Raw genomic sequence first — 21,395 nt, 5'->3', positions numbered from 1 at the left:
TTTCGTGGTTCCTTTTATGTCCACCACCACTTTGCTATATGCTTGTAATTAGTACTTTGGAATTTTATTAAAGAGATCCAATTTGTTTTGTCGGGAAATTTTCAGGTACACTCAATCTATTACGTCAGTTCATATTTTTTATTTGGTCAGAGATAGAAAAAATGAAAACATAGTTATATTGATTTAGAAGTTACTGATGTATGACAAGAAAAAAAAGAATAAGTCGTTGATGTGGTTTTATTTTATTGGATGTTTCTATAATGAGGTGATTGAGTCTATCTGAAAATTTCTCCAATTTATTAGTGCAGCAAAAAGATTCATTAAAATTATCAATAACAACACCTATTTTATTAATTAATTCACAAAATTATGAACGATCATTATTATAATCAAGATAGATTAACAATTAAATCATGCACAACAAGGTATAATCCAGTAGTAAGTGCATATACGATTTAGCAATAGATCCAAGTCCGAATTTCTCCTCTCTCAATATTTAAAGAAAAAAAATTAAATCATTCAACACTTACCTCACAGACATATTAAAGATTTATATTTTAATAACTCTTTTTTTAAATATGTTAATCAAAATCACGCATGCAGTAACAATGGACCCATATTACATCATATATGGATTTTGAGTTATGAATTTGATTTTCCCAAATCCTATCTCAAGAGGGATCCATAAACCCATTCATAACTTATAATGACGCCAACTGTGAACACCACTTCAATTCCCACAGAACAGAACCCCATTACATTTACACCACTTCACTTGTTAGGTTTGACTTGGACAGAGAAATTTTTAGGTTGACTCAGTCTACTACGTAGTAGTCACCCACTCACTGAAATAAAGTAAAATCATCATTTTACTTTTTTTTAGCTCATTTTTGTTAATTTTTCACGCTGTTAAAAAGAAAACTCTTGATTGGCTTTATTTCATTAGGTGGGCCTTCATTGACCGGATCTATAACTAACATGATAGATTGAGTCTATTTAAAAATTTCTTGACTTAACGGTATTAAAAATTATTTTAGAAGTTGAAAATAATAAATTTAAACTCAAGTCAAATTAATTGGCTTAATATATAGATATCTTCATTGGATTTATGGATGAAAGATTAAAAATTTTTCATACCAAAATAATAATAATAAACTATGTCGAATTATCCGATTTAAATATACATATCAAAATCAAGTAATTAATGTAAATTGCAGAGTGATGTAATGATAAATCAAAATGAAGTATTCAATTTTCGAAAAAAGTAAACAAAAATGTATCCAAAAGATAATAAAATTGATTGGTTTGGGTATAGATATTATTATTATTTATGTACTTTTTTTATTGTGGTAGGTACCTCAAAATATTAATTCAAGTTAATAATTAATAGGAAAAAAAAATGTAATTTAAGGTTGACTATTTGATCAAAGTACTTGGACCAAGCAAGTTATGGGCAACCCATCCAAAAAATAATAAATAAATAAATAATATAATGGACCTGATTTATTACCGGGTAAGGTTAAGAATGAGTGACGAACATGGGGCTGCACACAAGCCCAAAACTCACATGCACCTAAAACGTCGTCGTTACAAGTTCCAATATCAATTTCATTTAATTGAACACTTCATCGCTGTCAACGTTGAGACTTCAGAGGAAGATATTTATCTGAAGAAGGTAACCGTTAATTGGCAGTTTTTTTGTATTTTTCAAAACTGAAATAAACCCGTCAAAATCGCTAATAAATTCCTGTCGCATACAATGCTCAAAACAAAAATAACGGGGGAATTTTGGGCTCGATTAGAATTCAGAACCAAAAAAATTTCACCAGAGGAAAAAAAAATGGGGTGGCAGATTAAAGTGTTAATATTATTTTGGATGGTTAGTTGTTTAAGTGCGGGAAGTGTTGTTGGAGTGGAGATTCTATCGAAATCGAAGCTTGAAAGGTGCGAGAAAGGCTCCGAGTCTGATACTCTCGATTGCACGACCAAAATCGTCTTGAACATGGCCGTTCCCAGTGGTTCAGTAAGTTTTACTTCGCTCATTTGCTTACCGTTTTATGGTGGTATTGTTTGTCTAATTTCTTTCTACCTAACTAGAGATGTAATGACGATAGTTACTCTTCAAGGAAGTTTTTGGAATTTATTTTTGACTTTTTTCTTTTAATTCGGAGTAGTAAAATTGTTTTGTCATGGAAACGTGGAAGGTGGATATTAAATTAGGAGGTCGTTCGTCTGTTGATTGTTCTCTCTTTGTTTTTTATTTTTTATTTTTTCCCCTAAGTTAATTGTCGTTTCCTGTGTAGAGTGGAGAAGAGGCGTCGATTGTGGCAGAGATCGTGGAGGTGGAGGAGAATTCGACCAACAACATGCGAACACTGCGAGTACCACCGGTGATAACCATCAATAAGTCCGCTGTGTATGCCCTGTATGAGCTTACGTATTTACGCGTACGGCACTATCTTCGTTACCTAAGATTGAGATTTTTTATCGTTTCAACTTTATAACTTCTTGGAAAGTTGTCATGTCATATTTTTGTACTGTGAAACGATTGTAGTGAGAAGTTAAAATTGATATAGCAACACAACATTTGCATCTTCAGCACAAATTGTCTGACTGCCTATAACGATTTGGTTGAATCAGGTCACTATTTCTTGTGTATCCTGGATTGACTTATCATGTTGATTGTGAAATGAATTTTAGGATGTTGCTTATAAACCTCAAGAATTATTTGTGAAGACGCGCAAATGTGAGCCTAATGCTGGTGGGAGTGTTGTTCAGACATGCCAGAGGCAAGTACTTTATTGTTGTCTTAAAGTTTGTGATCATAATGAATAACTTTTAGAAATGCTTTTGTGGATTTTAACTTCTCAGATTATTCTTAACTAGAGATCAAGTTTATAGTTCAGAGTGACTTTGCAGGGTCAGACAAAAATATTAGCATTTAGCAGTTGAAAGATTTATATTTCATTATTTTGTATGTATCTGAACTCCTGTCTCATTATAGCTATTTTTGTAGGTTGCAGGACAAAAATGGTCGCATAATTGAGTATACTGAGGTGGCATTTTTGACTTATCAATCTCTTTTGGATCCCATTTTGCATACATATGTATGTATTCATTTGCTTTTGTGTAGTACTCGCACCTGTATACTCATGTACCAGAGTATGTATAACTATCTAACTAATAGTTTACTTAAAGGTAGCTATTGAACGTTTCTTATGAAATAGTTTATACATAATTTATTTTTTATCATGTTTATTGGTTATGCTTCTTGTACTCTATTGTGTTTGGTCCTTTCTGGTTTGTACTATGTCTTCTGTTTCTGTCTCATTCTTTTTTTTTTTTTTCTGCTTAGCCAATCTGTTGTCCTTGTGGTCCTCAACGGCGAGTACCTTCATCATGTGGAAACTTTTGTAAGTGATTTTAACAATGGCCAGCAGTTTCAAAATTACCGTTGTGTTATGATTGATTTTTTTCCTTTATCAGTTGATAAAATGATGAAAGGAAAGGCAAATACTGCGCACTGTCTCAGATTTCCTGGTGACTGGTATGACCTTTATGCTAGAGCTTTTTCTTTTAACTCTGCTTTACCAGCAAATCTCTGTCTACTTAATGAAAGTTTTACAACTTAAGTCGAAAATTTAACAGATCAAATTACAAATGCTGGTTTATCTGATAATGATTTTGTGCTTGCTGGTTAACTCCTGGTTTACCTGGTAATGATTTTGTGCTTGCTGGTTAAATGCTGGTTATAAGACGTCACAAAGTTTCAGATTATATAGACCAGCAAATGCAATGTCTGGAAGGTTGATTATGTTGTAGTTGCAGGTCTAATGAGAGGAGCGGTGGACCAAGGATAATGTGGAGGAAGGTAGTGAAAACAATTAGGAGCTCTAGATCTTTCTGAATTTAGTTCTAAACTGGGTAGAAATGGAGTAAAAGAATTCCATATATCTGATCCAAATTGTATTGTTTTAAACTCAGTTGATGCGACTTAATTTTAATTTTTCCTAGTCTTCGATTATTCTAACGATTGCCAAAATTAATAGTTATTGTTCACCTAGGTTTCATGTTTTTGGTATTGGACAGCGATCAATCGGATTTAATATTCGAATACTGGTGAAGACGAGATCTCTAATGTCGGTATGTTGTTTCACAAGATGTAGTACCTTCATATATGCCTAAGGTTTTATGTTTCAAGTTGGTGCACTCTACTTAGGTTCTGTCTGCTATAAGGTAGCCTATAATAGCAGATTTGTGCTTGTTTTTCTTCCAATGACTTGCCATGGACATAATTATATCCATCCATATTCTGTTTGGTTGTGTATCCTATAGTATGGCAAACAACAGCACTTCTTTACTTCATTTTCTGATAATAAGTTCTATTCTGCCATTAAACTCTTACTAGGTGCTACCTGAATGGAATTGTGAATTCATAATTGATTTGGATAATGCCTAGTTTTGTTTTATTGGATTGGACTAAAAATGCCACGATAGATTCACTAATGGAAGATTTTACTGACCTTTTCTTTACTGACCTTTTGCTTTTGCTTTCAGGAAGTGATAGTTGGGCCTGAAAACAAAACAGCAACTTCCAAGGATAATTTTTTAAGGGTAAATCTTGTTGGAGATTTTGTTGGCTACTCAAGTCTTCCTGCATTTGAAGACTTCTACCTTGTGATCCCAAGGCAGGTACACTTCTATCACTTGTATTGTTAAAGTTAAACTTAATTTGTACTGCCTTATGGGGAAAGAAGCGAAAGTTCTAACCAAATTAATAGGGCGTCTTTTTTTTCATTACATCTCTTGGAAAAGTTTAGTTTGATACTAAGCTTGCTATAGCACATTGCTTTTGGTACTGATCGGGAATGGGGGAAAAATTGGTTGCTGGACATTGGTTTGCCATCTAGCTTATTTTTGCAGATTGCCTGTTGAATAATATGATGTTGCTGAGAGTTAATATTATGTTGGAAGGGTGAGCCTGGTCAACCAAAAGATCTGGGGAGGAACTTTTCAATGTGGATGCTGCTTGAGAGAGTCAGATTTACTTTAGATGGTAGCGAATGCAACAAAATTGGTGTTAACTATGAGGCTTTCCATAAGCAGCCAAACTTCTGTTCTTCACCATTTTGGAGTTGTTTGCATAATCAGTTATGGAATTACCGAGATGTAAGTATGTTATGCTGACTAGTTGTCTCAGTAATTTGTATGCTTCATATAACCTCTTATATTCACTCTTTCTGTAATATATGTAGCTTTCTTATGTTTGAATTGCACTGAGAAGAGACTTGTCTTGAGCATGCAGGCTGATCAGAACCGAATTGATAGGAAGCAATTACCACTATATGGTGTGGAAGGAAGGTTTGAAAGGATAAACCAGCACCCAGTTATGGTTCAGCAATTGTGCATTTGATCTTTAATAAAATTCCATTTTTTGAGTTTTATTAACTACTGCATTTGAATGTAGAATGCAGGGACTTATTCATTCTCCCTAGGAATCACTGAAGTTCTTAACACAAATCTTTTGATAGAACTTAGTGCCGATGACATAGAATATGTCTACCAAAGGTTAAAATTCATACTTCATTGATACTGATACTACAAAACATGTTATAGCTAGCTGAGTTTGCCACTTTTAATATTTGCAACCTCTTGACATGTTTATCTGGAAAAAGCACAATCCAGATTAGGAGTATGCCCAAATGCTGAACCTTGTTGGGTTGAGGGGACATTTGGTGTCCACGTTTGGACTATATATTTCAAGAAGAAAGAGTGAATTAACCGTACTTGTCTCTGATTAAGCTTCAATATTTTTTTTTTCTTTGTGCCGTGAGACAAAGCCAAGACCATCTCCTTGTTTGTAATATGAAGATGCACGGTCACTGTGCATGCTTATATACATTTCTCATATTGATCTACTTTCTTATAAAATATATACAGACTAATTATCTATTTTCTTATCTTGTATATGTATTTAGAAAATATATTGATTTGGTATATATATATATATATATATATATATATATAAGTATGTACATATATAGTTCATTACATACTCTATTTCTAAAAAGAGAATATTTGTGATGGTTTCTATTCCTTCTTAGGAGTCCTGGGAAAATCTTAAATGTAACTGTCCCAACATTTGAAGCTCTTACTCAATTTGGAGTTGCTACAATTACAACAAAGAACATTGGGGAAGTGGAAGCATCATACAGTTTAACGGTATTCTGAACTTGGTCTTCTACATTCCTTCTGTTGCTGAATGCTTAAAAATATGATTAGGCTAGGGCATGAGGAATCCAAAACATGGATATCCAGGGTTATAATGTGATCATGATTGCATTACAATTTTGATTAATTATCTTTAAAACTTTGTTTAGAATATAAATGTATGAATTTCTCCATCTTGCAGTTTGACTGCTCAAGTGGAGTCTCCCTCATGGAGGTAAAAGCTTTTTTCCCTGAATGTTTATCTGACCCTGCCCAAATCCCACAGTAGTTTGTGCAATGGGACACCCTTTTTGCCTATTGTATGTATTCTTTTTTCTGCTGGTGCAATGATCAACTTCTCAAAACAAATGCTTAATGGTTGCAGGAACAGTTCTTTATTATGAAGCCAAATGAAAATGCAATAAGGTCTTTTAAACTCTATCCAACCACTGATCAAGCTGCAAAGTATGTATGTTCAGGTAATGTTACTTTAGGCCTTTATTAAAATTCTTGCTATTCTTGTAAAAGATAGGTGAAAGACCTTTAAATCTCAATCATCGTGCTTTACTGCCAGCTATATTGAAGGACTCTAATTTTAATGAAGTTGATAGAGCTGAATGCCAATTTTCTACTACAATGACCATTATTAACAATGGATCACAGGTTTGGGGTAGTCACCGAGGTGTTACTTATCTTGCGTCTTTATCTTCTTAATAAAAGGATCTCAAAACAATCATAATAACTTGACAAGCTCAACTAAGTTTTAATCTCATTCTAGCTGCATGTCTCTATGGACTTTGTTCTTTTCTCCATTCTACTTAGATTACTGGTTACGTGTTTAGAAAGGCATAATGCTTTTCTAAATCATTCTGCATTACGTGTTTAGAAAGGCATAATCCTCTACTAAATATTCTGCATTTCTTCGCCCCAAGTCATCCTATCCTTTTCACTACCCTAAAATCCTTTTATCAGGGATCCAATTACATTCATTTAGTCAGTGGCTGTGAAATTTCACCAAATTGTGAAAATATATCTAAAGAGAACTCATATACACTTTCTTTACAATGCATAAAAAGCAGCAACAGCAGTACTTGTAGTTGAATCTTCATAATACTATTTTGCAACTAGAATACTTAATTTTAAGCATTTGTGCAGGTTGCTCCCTTTGAACCTCCAAAGACTGATATCAATGGTTTCTTAGAATCTATTGAAAACATTTGGAAAAAATTGTGGGAAGGTTTAGTCGACTTCATCACTGGAAAAACTTGCAGGTTCGTCCTTTTGGCAAGACATAAATATAAACTTATTTCAACTGTTCAATAATCATATACATGTGGTTCTTTTGCAAGCAGAAGGAAATGCATAAGTTTCTTCGATTTCAGTTGCCACATACAATATATATGTATGAGTTGGATGGTAATGTTTGGTCTACTTTTGGCCATTTTCCCAACAGGTAGAGCCTTTTCTTTAAACAAAATTTTCTTTCAATTCAAAGTAATTACATGATTTGATTATCTTGGTGATAAAAAACATTTGATACCATGCACTTTGAGTGACAGTTCTGGTGCTACTATGGCTTTTACATCAGAAAGGACTCTTTGATCCTCTTTATGACTGGTGGGAAGTTCATGTTTGGTCTGATAAACAGCAAAGTAGGCATATTTCAAGACATAATATTGATATCCACCACCACCACCACCATCATAACATTCATGATGATAAACATCATGAGTTGGGTGGAAGGCACCACAAGCACGGTGCTCAATATAGGCAAACAAGAACTCCTCAGGAGCATAGGCATAACCATTCAGGAAGAGATACTGATTACTATTATTATCTTCACCATGTTCATAAGGACAAAAGTAAGCACAGGAGTGGTAGGAAATCAAGCATTAAGCAGCAAGTCAACTTGGATGGAATAGAGAGGAACAATATTGGCCACCACAGACATAGAAAGGCAAAAGACCACACGAGGACCATTTAGATGACCCATCGTGACGAATCAAGATGAAATTGCCAAGTGCAGAGTAAATGAGCAGAGAAGGTAGGAGGTAGAGTTGGTACAAATGAGGAGAAGAAAGAGAATGTTTGATGTTCTTTGATGTAACGAGAAAAGATATGACTGAAAAATTTGATCTAACTGTTACAAGTAAATTCTCACTGTGCCAAGCGTGTGTATTTAGATTTGCAGATGCCATGAAACTTCTTTTTCTTTTTTTTTTTTTTTTTTTACTGCATTTACTTGATGAGACAATTTAAAAAAAAAAAAAAAAAAAAAAGGTGAAAAATTTTGGCGCGATCCTTCTCAAAACTGCGGCTTGGTCTCTGCTTGGGGAATGAATGCTATCCTTGTTTCTGATGCCTATACACTTCAAATGCTGTGTTAACCGCCATCGTTCTTGCAGCTTGTATATAGCAATTCTGGGTGGTAAGAGGCCAAGCTGGAATTTCTCAGTACTTTTTAAATCCTGTTTCTTTCTCCATGAACTGAACATGGTAACCATTAGGAAATTGTAAACCAGGAGTTCGGACTGTATTTCCTCCTCCAATTACTTGCCAACTGAAACGAACAATAAGAAAGGTTACACTGTCTTCTCTTTATGACACACATCATCTTTGCAGTATTTTATTACCTGTACTTTGTGACCAAGCAATGAAGAAATACAGCCATTTGCACCTTTGTAAATTCTGTTCCAACGCAAAATCTCATGCCTCCTCCAAAAGCCATAAAATGTTTTGATGCACCAGTTATTTCCCGTCCCTGTTTGCCACCGTTATATTAGTAAAAATTGAGTTTTTTAATCAAAGATTAAAAACATTTTGGTTACTCATTTTAGTATTGAAATGTTTGCTGGAGATTTAAAACAGAAAGTTTTCAGCAACATCTACCTCCCATCTCCATGGATTGAAGGTAAGTGGATCTTCATATTTTGCTCGGTCTAAGTGTACTGCAGGAGGACAGACCATAATTGCCCAACCAGCTGGAATGGCATATCCTGCATTAGCACCAATCTGTCTTATACTTCCAATTACATGTTCCTTGCATAATCAAGACTCGCTTTGCAGTGGTCTGGAACTGTTTCCGTAATTGTTATTACATACCTTTAAACTGGATATCTGTGAGCACTTTTCTGAAGATTACTGGAACAATGTTTGCCAATCTAACCGTTTCATTGATGACCTGCAGATTGACAATGTCAATTGTTAAAACAAAACTATTGATATGATGTTAAACTGGTAGAAGAAAAATAGACCCACCTGAAATGTAAATGTCATTGATTTGTATTCTTTCCATGTAATGCTAGAGTTGGCATTTTCTCGATTTCTCAGAATTGCTTCATGCTCTTCCTGGGAAGAGGAACATCGACGGCATGTCATGTTTTGATTTAATATAAGTTGGTAAAGACTTTCAATTTTTATTTTTTATCATATTTAACTATTCTTACGAACCGTTAATTGCTTTAGTGCCAGTGGACTGTCCGAGAGAAATTTGATGACCATAGTTATGGCCAAGGAGGTGGTTTCAAAGCTAGCAAATAGTAGCACAAACATTAAGTCCAGAGCAATTGCCTCTGTAAGAATTGATCCCTCCTTCTGAAGTTCTTCAAGTACAAAGTCAAAAAAATCACTTTGGTGCTTTCTCGGCTTTGCTCTTCTTTCATGTAGTAGGTTCTTTAACATTTTCATTGCCCTTTTCCTACCCTGAGAAAACATAGAATGGTAAAAGCCAAAAATTTGACATTGTCATTTGAGGAAATATAAATTTCATTTGTGGAATTAATTTTTATGATCGACTGACTTGGGTATACCTGTAAACATTTGTGATATGCTGTTCCAGGTACTTCCAAAGGGAAGGAGATTAAGCCTTGCATGAATGCAACGAAGTTCTCCCTCAGGTTCTCTGAGGAATTATTTTCATCATAACTTATCAGCTTCTTTGCAGTCAGATCAAATATCATCTGTAAAGGTCAAATTACTATTAGATCCAGGACAATGAGTTTCTAATAGAAACTTTTGAAAATAAGAATGGCTAATCAGAGATTACACTAGCAGTTGCTTCTTTTAGTTCAATGCTGTCCTGATGAGACCATAGCCATAATCTATCATATGTTGTTTTTTGAACTTCAGGGAGCATTTTCTTAAGGCCTTCAGGACCAAAGAGATTTAGCACCATTTTCTTGAGGTACTTGTACATGAACCCATGTAATGAACCTACATTTTGTCTTCCAAAGATTTGTGTAAATGTCTCTGGATACCAGCTCTGAAATAACTGTCCCTCTTGTTGGAAAATGAAGTAATTAAGATCTGGGTCTGTCGATACTACCACTGGCCTTCCTACCAAATTAGTCTTGAATATTGGCCCGTATCTGAAAACAAAAGGAAAAACTTTAGATGACGAAGAATAAGAAGTATTAGTTGTGGATGATGATGATGCAGTAGTTATTGAACCAGCGATTAGATTAGAAGAATTTTACTTTTTCATTCTCTTTTTGACAAAGGGAGGAATATCAGCGGAAAAGTTGGGCTCAAAGAACTGAAATGTCTCGCCGAGGAGTGGTAATCCCATTGAGCCAGGGGGAAGTTTCCCATTGCATCTGGGATTTCTCCAGCGGTAAACCCAACGTGTGAAACTTATAATGACCAACGCTCCAAAACACAAAGCCCACATCTTGCACAGATGTAAATGCAAGATCAGAAAAGATCTTGGATTGAGGACAAGATTAAGATACTGTTATATGTTAGACAGAAGTAGAAAAAGGACAGATGCAGTTTACCAGAAATAACAAGATTTTGAGGTGGGAAACGTGGGAAGATTAGACAGGGAAGAGAATAAAGTGCTGGCATGTATCTGAGTATCCATCAGGAGATCTTATATAAGATTTACAGAAGTTGGAACTAGCCAAGCAAATAGTTAAGTTGCTCGATAAAGTAGTTGAACGTAGAACAGAATAGCTTAAAATTATTTTTCTATGTCACTTATCTATATTCCATACGTCAAAGGTTTTTCTTACTGTGTTAAGGCTTACCACATGAAACTTACTACGTGTTTCCTTTTTGGTATGTATAATTACATGTATAGGATAATCAAGTTTAAGAGTTCACGTAATTACTCTGAAAGTATAGAGGTTCAGAGTATCTATCCAACCCAATTATGCGTCTGAAACCAATCTTTCAATACGTCATTAAATACTAATACCTAATTATTTTCATGAACTTGTTCAACTCTTCTCAATATCTATGCTACATACTCCATATCTATGTTTTGTGCTTATGCCAGGGAAGATGTATCACAGTTTCTTGTTTTTTATTTTTATTTTTTTTTTTAAAGTGCTATTTGTTAAAATTGGATCTCATCCTAGATCTTCCTTAGCTGTAGTCATTGAGCATATACCATTCTCAATATGATGTATGTGCATACATCAGTGGTGATTTCCCTTAGAGGGTTCTAGATGCATTCAACTACTGTATATTCTTTTGTTCTCATCTTGAAAATTTTTTTGACCATAGGTATGTCTATGCTAGTCGACCATGTTAACTGATAATGACACATAGAGCACCACCCGCACCGGCCTATTGAGCCACAGACTCAAACTCAATGCAATTACTACTACTACTACAATATAGGTAGGTCACTGTGAATGACCCTCCATTATGTCCAATTGGATTATTAAAATTTGATCTCTGCATACAACAATATTGAACGAAGCTACAAAGACAAAGACCTAAGAGAGTGAAAGTTAAGACTATGCTTAGAACTAGATTACATGCATATGGAGACTGAAAACTTTGTCTGCTCATGTATATATATTTTTTAGTTTTAAGATTCCTTTCACATTTTGTATGCAGATATAATATGTGGAGTAACAGATTGACTGTGTAAGAATGCTGTAAAGAGCTTTGGCTTCATCCCATTTTGAGATTACACTTCCCTTATCTAAATAGGTCTAAATGTGTTTTTTGGTTATTTGTTTTCTAATCTTATGTTTAATTGGTAGGTATGGGCTCGGAAATGGTATCCTTGATGGGGTGCAGAACACTGACAGCTCAGTAAAGGTCTGATTTTTGGAATTAGAAACTAAACTAAGCTATCATGCAATGATATAATATAATATGTTGCTAGGAAATCAAATATTCTATTCTTTAGTCCTTAAAGTAACATTTTGTAATGATATTGGAAATTCTTATATCTATCTGTGTTGGTCTAGCGGGTCCTTCCTGTCTTGATCGTCCAAAGTCACAAATCTGATTATGGGAATCCACAAGCACAGTCTCCCTATCAAGAAAATCTTTTACGTTAGTCCGTTACATGGGAAGACCTCATTCTTTTGATTCCTTTTTTTTTTCTGATGATCGGATGGTTCTAGAAAAAATGGTCTTTGATTAATTAGTTGTTGCTTATTTTTATGCTTCACACATGTTCAAACCCAGCTGTGTGTGTAATAGTGAGCTAGATAGTATGTTTGTGTAGAAAGTGTAACACTAGAAATGTTATCGATTACATTACATTAATGCTCTATTACAGCTTACGAAACATAGCATGAAAGTACGAAGAGCACGAAACATTTAAGTATGCAAGTTATTTGTAATGTAAATGATCATTGGACAACTGTCTATTTCTTCAATGAAAGATTTTATTTTATTTTTAATTGCACTGCATGTCTATAATAATAATAATACAGGGATTGATGATGATAATAATGCAGGTGTTGAATTACACGAGGAAGAGAGGATTAAGGAGAAAGTTGTTCTTCCTGTCTGTTACGTGCGCCTTGGGAATGCTTTATTAAATTACAGTCTAAGGGAAGGAACTCAGGTTGCGGACAACCTAAAGTCTATATGCAAACTAGTTTGATTTGAATTAGAATCGGACTAAAATCATTCTGGTTGATTTTTACTCGGCTGAAACTTTTTTAATTCCACGTAAAAACTTTAAACGATTTATTTTTGAAATGAAGTTCGCGTTAATATAATTAAAAGGACATTGCAATATTAAATGGTTAAGCATACGATGAAGAGATATTGGTGTTTATACATTAGAATTTGGAATATTCCTTTTATGCTGTAATGTTAAATATCATTATCGGGAGATTATAAAATATTTCACTGGATTATACTAATAATTTTAATTAACTCATCCATAATTAGTAGTTAAGTAGCTGAATTTTATTATACTCGATAAGTGTGACGTTTTGGTCTAGTGAGGCTTCGCTCTATAATGAGTCTCTCTGGTCAATTAGTCAAAGACAGCCTAATGTTTAATGTTGCCATAAGATTTGTCTTGCTCTCTCAAGTTATATGGGTTGACCTTTAGCCGCACTGTTTACATAATTTAAATGGGAGTAATTAAGATTTTAAAATTCTAGTATATTTAACATAATTAGTCTAATTAGTAAGATTATTATTTTCGTTAATAAAAAATACTTCATCCATCTTATTTTATTTACATAGTTTGATAAAATACGCATATTAAAATTTTAATCAATAAAAATTATTTTACTTTTCTTTATTCTTAATAACTCGTTAAGGCATTAAAAGTCCTAAATTTAAAAATTTTATAAATATTTTAAGACATTTAAAAAAAATAATAAATAAATAAAATGAAACGAAAAAGTATTACAACATTAATTGAGGCGTTAGATTAGACGTAGAAGCTGCAGGAACCTCCAGTTGAGGCATTGGACACACGAATTTTCACCGTAAGGTATAAAACGACACACGTATGCTTCCCTGTATTTAATAAGTATTAACCATACGTACAAGAGATGAATAAGTAACCACGTGTATCGTATGGAGACTGAATGGAGCCAAGGTTGGTCTGCTGACATGGAGACACCAACTTTGAGAATAACGAAAACATCAACATCTCTCTTTTTGGTGCTTAATTAAGTATTTAATTTTTTAATTAATACTACTACTACTCAAACAGTATCTTAGATAACTGAAATAAATTAACTGCCGCACACTTATTAATTAGTACTAATAGCAAATTAATGAAAGCCATTTAGCTAAGCAAGAAAGATTATCTTTGTGGTCATCCATAACCTACATCTAGGGCCACTAGGAGTATAGCTTCGGTAATTACAAAAATAAACTTGCAACCCAATTAATCCCATTCTATTCATTGTTCATGCATGTATTCTTTGTCTCAATTATACTTGAAAGATTGCCTAATACATGATTTAATCCATAAAATAAATAAACTTTAAAATCAAATAATTTTGTGACTCCTGTAATTTCAAAACTTTAAAAATAATTTTATAGTCTCTTAAATTTTATGTTTTCATCCTTAAATCTCTGAAATTTCACTTTCTGTATATATCTCGTCTTTTAAAATTTATTCTTTTTTTCTTTTTTTCTTTCTCCATGTCAAAGAACTGACATTCGCATCCTCCCCAATACCAGGTTCAGGTTGATTCTCCTCACTTAGTGATTAGGTACATCAATACGAGTTCAATCAAGTGTTTGAGTTAATCACAACTTAAAAGGTGATTAGGTATAACTTAATCTGTGATAAACAGAGTTGACGAACAGCGTTGAAACTAGTAAGGTTTGTATTGTGGTGGGGGATGCAAAAAACAGAAGACACCATCATCATCACCCTTTCATGCCAGACTGCTAGTTTGTTACTAGGCATTATTTGACAGGTATTAATTCAAAAAGTTGATTATTTGGTTAAATTTGTCCATGACCCACGGACCAAATATCAAAACGGTTAGCTTGTCAGACTAACCAACAAAGATCAAGTCTGTAATAATGATACAAGGACTGAGTTGGCTTCCTTCTCTCTTATAATAGATGCTATTATAATTTTATTTTTACACTGAAATTCTCATGTAAAAACCTCCAAAGGCTACTTACCAACCGTGGTTAGAACGAATTTTAACTACAAAATTAAGGAAAAAAAAAAAAAAAGGCTAAACTGCTTTTCCTTCTTTAAGAAAATTGCTTTGTACAATAGCAAAAAGAGGGCTTTTCAGAAAAATAGATTTCAATCTGAATATCAAATAGGCTCGTATGGTTTAAATGCAGTGAAAATTGAGCTCTATTGAATAATAATTCAGTACAAAATTCTTGACAAACAGAACCGAGTATGTTAAAGATGGATAGACTATTCTACTCGGTAGAAAAATAATAAACCAAGTCCATTTCCCAGTGTACAACAAAAGCTATCAAAGGCTGTAATTCAGAAAACAATCCTCCGTAGAGCGTTGATATATGTTATGTTGTTCGATGCAGCAACTCGATCTTTCCATTCATGAAAACAGAGCCACTCTAGAATAAGCAAAACAGACTGAAATGAGGAAACCTCCTGAGTTTTTTGGGCTTGAAATGTTTAAGGGCCAAGAGATGCATCATAATTATACATGCCTGATTTGGAGAAGTGGCTAAGATTTCTCATCTTGAGGCGTTTTGACAGACTTATCTTGAAGTGTCGTGGCAGATCGCTCTCTTAGCTTCCTATCATGGTTAAGCATAGCACTAACACTCTCAACCACCAAAATAATCTGCAAAATAAAATAAGCAAAAAAAAAAAAAGGGGGAAGAAAACCAATGTTAGATTGTGAATCACAAAAGTCAGAGAATTCTACAGTTGCACCTACTGGATAGTGCATCAAATCACTCACATGCCTCGCCAAGATTTCACGGCCTAAGCGATATCTGTCCTACTCCCTGAGTGTGTGCAATTATTATTTTTTAGCTAAGCAAGCAAATCTTGGAAAAGCTCTTTCATTAGGTTAGCACTGCCACAAACTTTTAACTCGGAAGCACAACTATTTTCAATAGCTTTTTATCAGAGAATAAACTTGAGAATGTACATGAGAAAAATCAATTGAATCTGAAAGATATTCAGTCACATGATTTTCTTGGGAATTTCAACCATTATATCAACCACTAAATATTTTATCGGTTAATTCGGTTTGCTGAAGTTCAATTTCAGATTCAGAAATTTGGAAAAGGATTAATGGAACACAGCAAGAAAACTTTCATGCCCTCAAATGTCAATGTGCATACCATAAACCAAACAATTTACCTGCAAGCAAGCATAAGCAATTGCAGTTGCAAAATAGAAGTTTGCATTGCCAGTGCCCTGCAATTTTGAATAAATAAGCCATGATATAGATATTGAGCTACTGATTTAGCTAATAAGATTTTTTCCATAAAGAGTAATACCCTCCAAATCCATAGATTGTGCATCACAGGGCTAAGCAGGGGAACCCCAACATATCCACAAAAGATGAAGAAAGAGAACTGCATATCTGCATGGCAGTATACGAAGATGTAAAATCCCAGACTAAGATCAAATATGTAAGTAACAGAAAAAACAATCCACTAACTTACCTGCTAATTCATCAAGAAACAAAACCAACAAACCTAAGTATAGAGCTGAATCTCCAACCTAGTCAAAATTGAACCAAAAATATAATAAATTCATAGAGAATAACAAACATTGTAGAAATCACAAAGAAATTAATTCATTGTCATGATTGATGGGCTGCTTCTCAATGGAGGACACTGCTTGAAGAGATAGAGAATTTTAGTCACAAATGATTTGCCAATCTAGAAGCTTGAAATCATGTTAGCATCCCAAAGAAGACAACCACCCTCAATATAAGGAACTCAAAGCCAAGTTCCCAGATATGTGACTTTCAAAAGAGCATAAAAAATATAGAAATGATTATATAGCTATCAAGCTCCCTACAATGTAAACCCCATCCTTTCAAGTTTCACCTATTTTTCTAGCCAAAAGGAGGTAAAACAGGCAGGTTCCATTAGTAAAATGCTCCCAAGTACCTCATGCCTCAAAGTGTAAATATTCATAACTTGAAAATATCTCTGGGGCCATTATACCATCTATATGGCATTACGTGTTCTCCAAATTATATGCTGCTAACCAGTTCCACTTAAAAATATTAAATTCAGTAATTTCTAATTGGACAACTGATCAGGACAGAAAGTATGAGTTAAGTTAATATGCTCAGGAAAAGTTCTACTTTTGAAACAAGAGAGTCAATCTAGGTAAAAAAGGATATCGATGCAAACAACGAAGAACTTACTGATGGATATGATTTAAGCATGGATGAGATTGCAACATAGATGAAAGCCAAGAAGCAGGGTCGGTGGTGTAGCCTTATGGCTAATGGCAATACCATGAACAAGATGTTTGCATGGAAAACTATCAAAAAGAAATTTCTGAAGAAATCAAAAACTTCAGCAAAAAAGTACCTGCACAGAAATTAAAGTCAAACAGATGTCAAAGTACAATACCCATGCATCAAGTTACTCCATGTTCAATAAATAATAAGGATATATTCCCGCTTACCATAGAACACCAATATTTGGTGACAAATCCTCCACTGTAAGAATGAACCCATATGTGCTGCAAAACAGAGCCAGACATGAAGGATTATCATATGAGAGTTTAAATAAGAGCAGAATAACATACTTTGAACAAGCCATATGCAAAAGGCTACATATTCAACTGATACCTTTGAAACATCTCCCACAGGCTACTATACTGCTTGACAGACATGCTGCATAGAACCAACACATAGGCTGACCAGAGAGAAATCCATAATAAAAATAGTATGACTGGTCTCCATTTAAAAATGATTTGTGGCTTTGACTGGTGGATCATTTCCTCTTGTTTGTGATGTAAATCACTAGTGTTGTTATCTCCAATTTTACAAAATCCGTTCTGCAGGAACAACTTTCTTGGGGGAGCATCAGGACCGAATCCTAATAAAAGAATTGTCTGGACAAATTCGAACAATTTGATTATCCAAGGAGTCACACATGGCAGTACAGAATTTCAAAGAACATTTTCCATGCATTCCATAGGAAAAGAGACCTAACCGGAATAATTAGAATTGCTGGATAAAGGGACAAATGCGTTGCCATAACCCATCCAAAAGCTGCCAAGGGAACTAGCCCTGTGGTCCATCAAAGAACAATATTTAATTAAAAAAAAGGTTACAAAAGTTTCAAGCAGAGGATCCACACTCATCCATCCATAATCAACTGCAAATAGACCCTACTCGCATATGTTTTATGAAAGACAATCAAGGGAGTTCAAAAATGTAGAATGCCTAAAATGACACCATGGAGAGCACTACAATTCATCAGCATTACAAAGATCATGGTGTTTTTAGGTCCAGTAATATGAAAGACTGTGTTCAAGAGACAAACATCAATGTGAAATATAGTTATGGGAAGAATTGAAGTTGAAAATTCTCATCAAAGTTGGAGGCGAAGATCACCGTGATAATCCAAAATATAATCAATAGATACCATGCAAAGACTGTTGAAAACTTACCTGTACAAGCTCCATAAAGTGTTAGTACAACAAACAGATTTTCAATTGGTGAAGTTGACAAACCCACACATGCAACTATTGTGAATGGATTCCACAAGTACACAAGAGCAGCAATATCTCCTGAAGGAAGTAAATCTGGAAACAAGATCGATTTTGCACTTCATCAAACAATGAAGGGGAGGATGGAAGAGAGACAAATATAATTTTGAATATAATTCAATCAACTATGCATATAAAGGGCATCCAAAATTTGCTTTCCCATACAGAATCAAAAGCTCTTAATCAACATGATGAAGAAAAGCGCAGGGTAACTAGTCTTTGGGGCACTAAAAGTATCAAGGTTACTTGAGCCTCTCTTTTGCATTGCTGTTAACCTTTATTTTTTAATCTTAATAAAATTTCCTCTTTTTAAGGTCTCTTCTATCAAATGTGCATGTACTTCCTAATTCCGATTAATAAAACATTTAAGATATCCAGCTCACATCAGAACATAAATGAAGATACATTTCAGAACTACCTGAGTTTTCTAGTACATTAACGATATCAAGTGCTTTCAAGCTCTGTCTATATGACATTTGCAGCTTCCAGCCAGTCGCACGAATAAGCATAGCACTGATAATATCTGCAATGACAAAAAGCAAACTGTATACGAGAATGTGTTGATATCAACTGCCAGACTAAATGACCGATAAAAGCAAGATAAGAGAGAACAATACACTATGAATGTAAGTCTAAGTTGCATTAGAATGAAGCATAACACAGATCCAAACACAACATCCTCAACAAGACCAACCCAACCAAAAAAACATCAGCTCAAGACTTCATTCTATATTGTGAAATGTGAACAAAGGAAGCAAATGATTAATTATCACAAGATACTAACTCTTCCGCTTATTAATGACTTCAAGTGATTAACCAGTTACCAAGAATATTAAAAATATTATTGGATATATAAATTCAGATATTGCTACTTTAAACAACAATCATTCTCATGATTTTCTATACAGACATCCACGATAAAGCTAGACATGCATATCTGATCACATTTAAATAAAATAAGAACTAAAATAACTTTTCATAAAATCATAGGAACAGACCAGGCTAACATACCTGGTCATAAACAAGAACACAACACTCCAGAACACACATAGACAATTTTGAACACACAAACACACACACACACACACACACACACACACACACATATACCAAGAAACATGTACAAAAAAAAAAATGAATGCAACACAAAACTTTTAATGCATAGCATGTTAGCTAAAAAAAGCGGCAACCAACACCAATGGTCATACCTGCACAATACATGATCAGGTTGCCCTTCAATTCTGCACCATCAAATAAAACATATTGAATCGATTATCATGCATTTCCCAAAAAAAATGGAAATATTTAATTAGGATTCAAGAATCTAGTTAACATAATAAAGTATCAAAAATTTTAATAGAACTCAGCTCAAAACTTTTCAAATAACAAGATCATATAGAAATGAACCTTAACAAAATCAGCCAAAAATTAATAGATCATCGAGTTATAAAATTAATCTCAATGCATTTTTACCTTTTAACAGTAAGCGGTCCAAGCAGTGAGAGCAACAATGGAGAACCATGGTACATAGATCCTACATAGCCAAACAGTAAAAACAACTACTTTCTAGATCAATTCACCTATATTCAACAATAAAAACCACGAATTCTTAAATTAAAATCAAACCTGCATAAGGAGACATCGATAATTGCTTCAACCAGTAACCTTCAGCAACTACAGCAGCAAAAAAAAAAAAAAATAATAATAATAAAAAAATAATTAAGTTAGTATTGTAAGCTTTTCAAATGCAAACAGAGACAGAGAAGGAGATACGGCGTCGTAGGCTGGTGAGAGGAGTGGAGACTTCGGGCCGAGAAGATAAATTGAGATTTCGAGAGAAAGAAATGAGAAAGAGCCTTAATATCACTGAGCAAAATGTCCATCTCCAAAATCCTACTCCCTTGTTCTTCTTTTTCTCTTGATTGGTTTCTTCTTTTCTCATCGTCTCCATTTTCAGGCTACTGGTTTTCACCGGGAAAAGAGAGCCAGGGACCAGATGCGAGACTTCAGAAGAAGAGCACGGCGTATCTAAATAACGTCTAATTCGACGTCGTCTAAAGCGTTCCGCTACAAATTTTTTATCGCATCGGGCCTTTGTTCGATGAAATTGGGCCTATTGGGCTGTGAAATTCCTTGATTTTGTTCATACCCAGACTGTAAACGAGCTCTGTGGATCCGAGCTAACTACTGTTAAATTTGAGCTCGACTCAATAACGTATATTACAACTCAAACTCAAAAAATTGAATTCAATCTCGGTTTGTTAAATAATATATATATATATATATATATATATATATATATATATATATATATATATAATAAAATAAAAAAAACATATTAACTTTTGTTTTTTGCTTTCTCAATTTTAGTATTTTAATACTGTTTTACAATATTGTTTAGAGTTTGAGAGCTTGAATTATAAAATATTATTCTCTTCTAACTTCTGATGAGACACTAATACTACGACTAATTTAATAGAACATAACTTGATATTCTCGTGAGCATCTATCTATAAATTTTACAAATATAACACTAATTTCGATCAGATTTATAATTATCTTTCTCCAATATTGTTTTTATATGAGTTAACCCCCTAATCTTGCATATTTGAATTTCAAAAAATTGGGAAAATTACATTTTGTTTAGCAGAATCAAATAATTTATTCAGTCAGTATATATTTGCAAAAAACAATTAAAAGGTTGACAAAAATATTCCTGGCTTGTGTTGGGCGACTTACCCAGCAAGTCAGGTTTACTTGTTTAAGCCCA

At 34.0% G+C, this 21,395-nt stretch overlaps 3 protein-coding genes across 14 annotated transcripts; 1 reads left to right on the top strand and 2 right to left on the bottom strand.

Annotated features, from left to right (window-relative positions):
• The first annotated feature begins 1,657 nt into the window (after positions 1 to 1,657).
• HAP2 (hapless 2) lies at positions 1,658 to 8,426 on the top strand. 7 transcript variants are annotated; one of them, XM_020683970.3, is made up of 19 exons: positions 1,658 to 2,023; positions 2,304 to 2,447; positions 2,701 to 2,789; positions 3,017 to 3,107; positions 3,356 to 3,413; positions 3,487 to 3,547; positions 3,829 to 3,871; positions 4,090 to 4,143; positions 4,558 to 4,692; positions 4,975 to 5,169; positions 5,306 to 5,386; positions 5,468 to 5,568; positions 6,105 to 6,222; positions 6,413 to 6,445; positions 6,596 to 6,689; positions 6,785 to 6,873; positions 7,366 to 7,481; positions 7,563 to 7,663; positions 7,770 to 8,426. In XM_020683970.3, the coding sequence occupies exons 1-19, from the start codon at positions 1,760 to 1,762 to the stop codon at positions 8,192 to 8,194; spliced, it is 2,292 nt and encodes a 763-aa protein (XP_020539629.1). In that variant the 5' UTR covers positions 1,658 to 1,759; the 3' UTR covers positions 8,195 to 8,426. The 7 variants fall into 7 exon arrangements, with proteins under 7 accessions (XP_020539629.1, XP_020539632.1, XP_020539631.1 ...); XM_020683972.3 differs by having other exon boundaries at positions 1,659 to 2,023; positions 3,017 to 3,056; XM_020683973.3 differs by lacking the exon at positions 5,468 to 5,568 and having other exon boundaries at positions 5,306 to 5,361.
• CYP87A2 (cytochrome P450, family 87, subfamily A, polypeptide 2) lies at positions 8,284 to 11,137 on the bottom strand. 2 transcript variants are annotated; one of them, XM_089720338.1, is made up of 10 exons: positions 10,986 to 11,137; positions 10,686 to 10,879; positions 10,256 to 10,577; positions 10,020 to 10,169; positions 9,661 to 9,912; positions 9,469 to 9,558; positions 9,313 to 9,391; positions 9,100 to 9,206; positions 8,844 to 8,971; positions 8,284 to 8,770 (listed from the first exon to the last, which is right to left on the bottom strand). In XM_089720338.1, exons 2-10 carry the CDS (start codon positions 10,877 to 10,879, stop codon positions 8,662 to 8,664), a joined length of 1,431 nt encoding a protein of 476 aa, XP_089576464.1. In that variant the 5' UTR covers positions 10,986 to 11,137; the 3' UTR covers positions 8,284 to 8,661. The 2 variants fall into 2 exon arrangements, with proteins under 2 accessions (XP_089576464.1, XP_012086991.1); XM_012231601.4 differs by having other exon boundaries at positions 10,686 to 11,137.
• A 4,092-nt stretch (positions 11,138 to 15,229) lies between these two features.
• LOC105645870 (uncharacterized) lies at positions 15,230 to 20,667 on the bottom strand. 5 transcript variants are annotated; one of them, XM_020683998.3, is made up of 15 exons: positions 20,399 to 20,667; positions 20,252 to 20,299; positions 20,099 to 20,159; positions 19,834 to 19,866; positions 19,044 to 19,168; positions 18,527 to 18,661; positions 18,067 to 18,143; positions 17,700 to 17,965; positions 17,534 to 17,590; positions 17,268 to 17,436; positions 16,552 to 16,609; positions 16,384 to 16,469; positions 16,244 to 16,300; positions 15,580 to 15,716; positions 15,230 to 15,502 (listed from the first exon to the last, which is right to left on the bottom strand). In XM_020683998.3, the coding sequence occupies exons 1-14, from the start codon at positions 20,574 to 20,576 to the stop codon at positions 15,597 to 15,599; spliced, it is 1,470 nt and encodes a 489-aa protein (XP_020539657.1). In that variant the 5' UTR covers positions 20,577 to 20,667; the 3' UTR covers positions 15,230 to 15,502; positions 15,580 to 15,596. The 5 variants fall into 5 exon arrangements, with proteins under 5 accessions (XP_020539657.1, XP_012086989.1, XP_089576825.1 ...); XM_012231599.4 differs by having other exon boundaries at positions 15,230 to 15,483; positions 20,399 to 20,666; XM_089720699.1 differs by having other exon boundaries at positions 15,230 to 15,483; positions 19,044 to 19,148; positions 20,399 to 20,490.
• Positions 20,668 to 21,395: the final 728 nt, after the last annotated feature.

Source organism: Jatropha curcas, chromosome 4, assembly GCF_041381405.1.
Source record: "Jatropha curcas cultivar XTBG-Jc1 chromosome 4, XTBG_Jcur_1.0, whole genome shotgun sequence".
Classification (NCBI taxonomy): domain Eukaryota; kingdom Viridiplantae; phylum Streptophyta; class Magnoliopsida; order Malpighiales; family Euphorbiaceae; genus Jatropha; species Jatropha curcas.
Note: the sequence above shows the minus strand (reverse complement) of the source record. Positions and strands in the feature narration are given on the sequence as shown.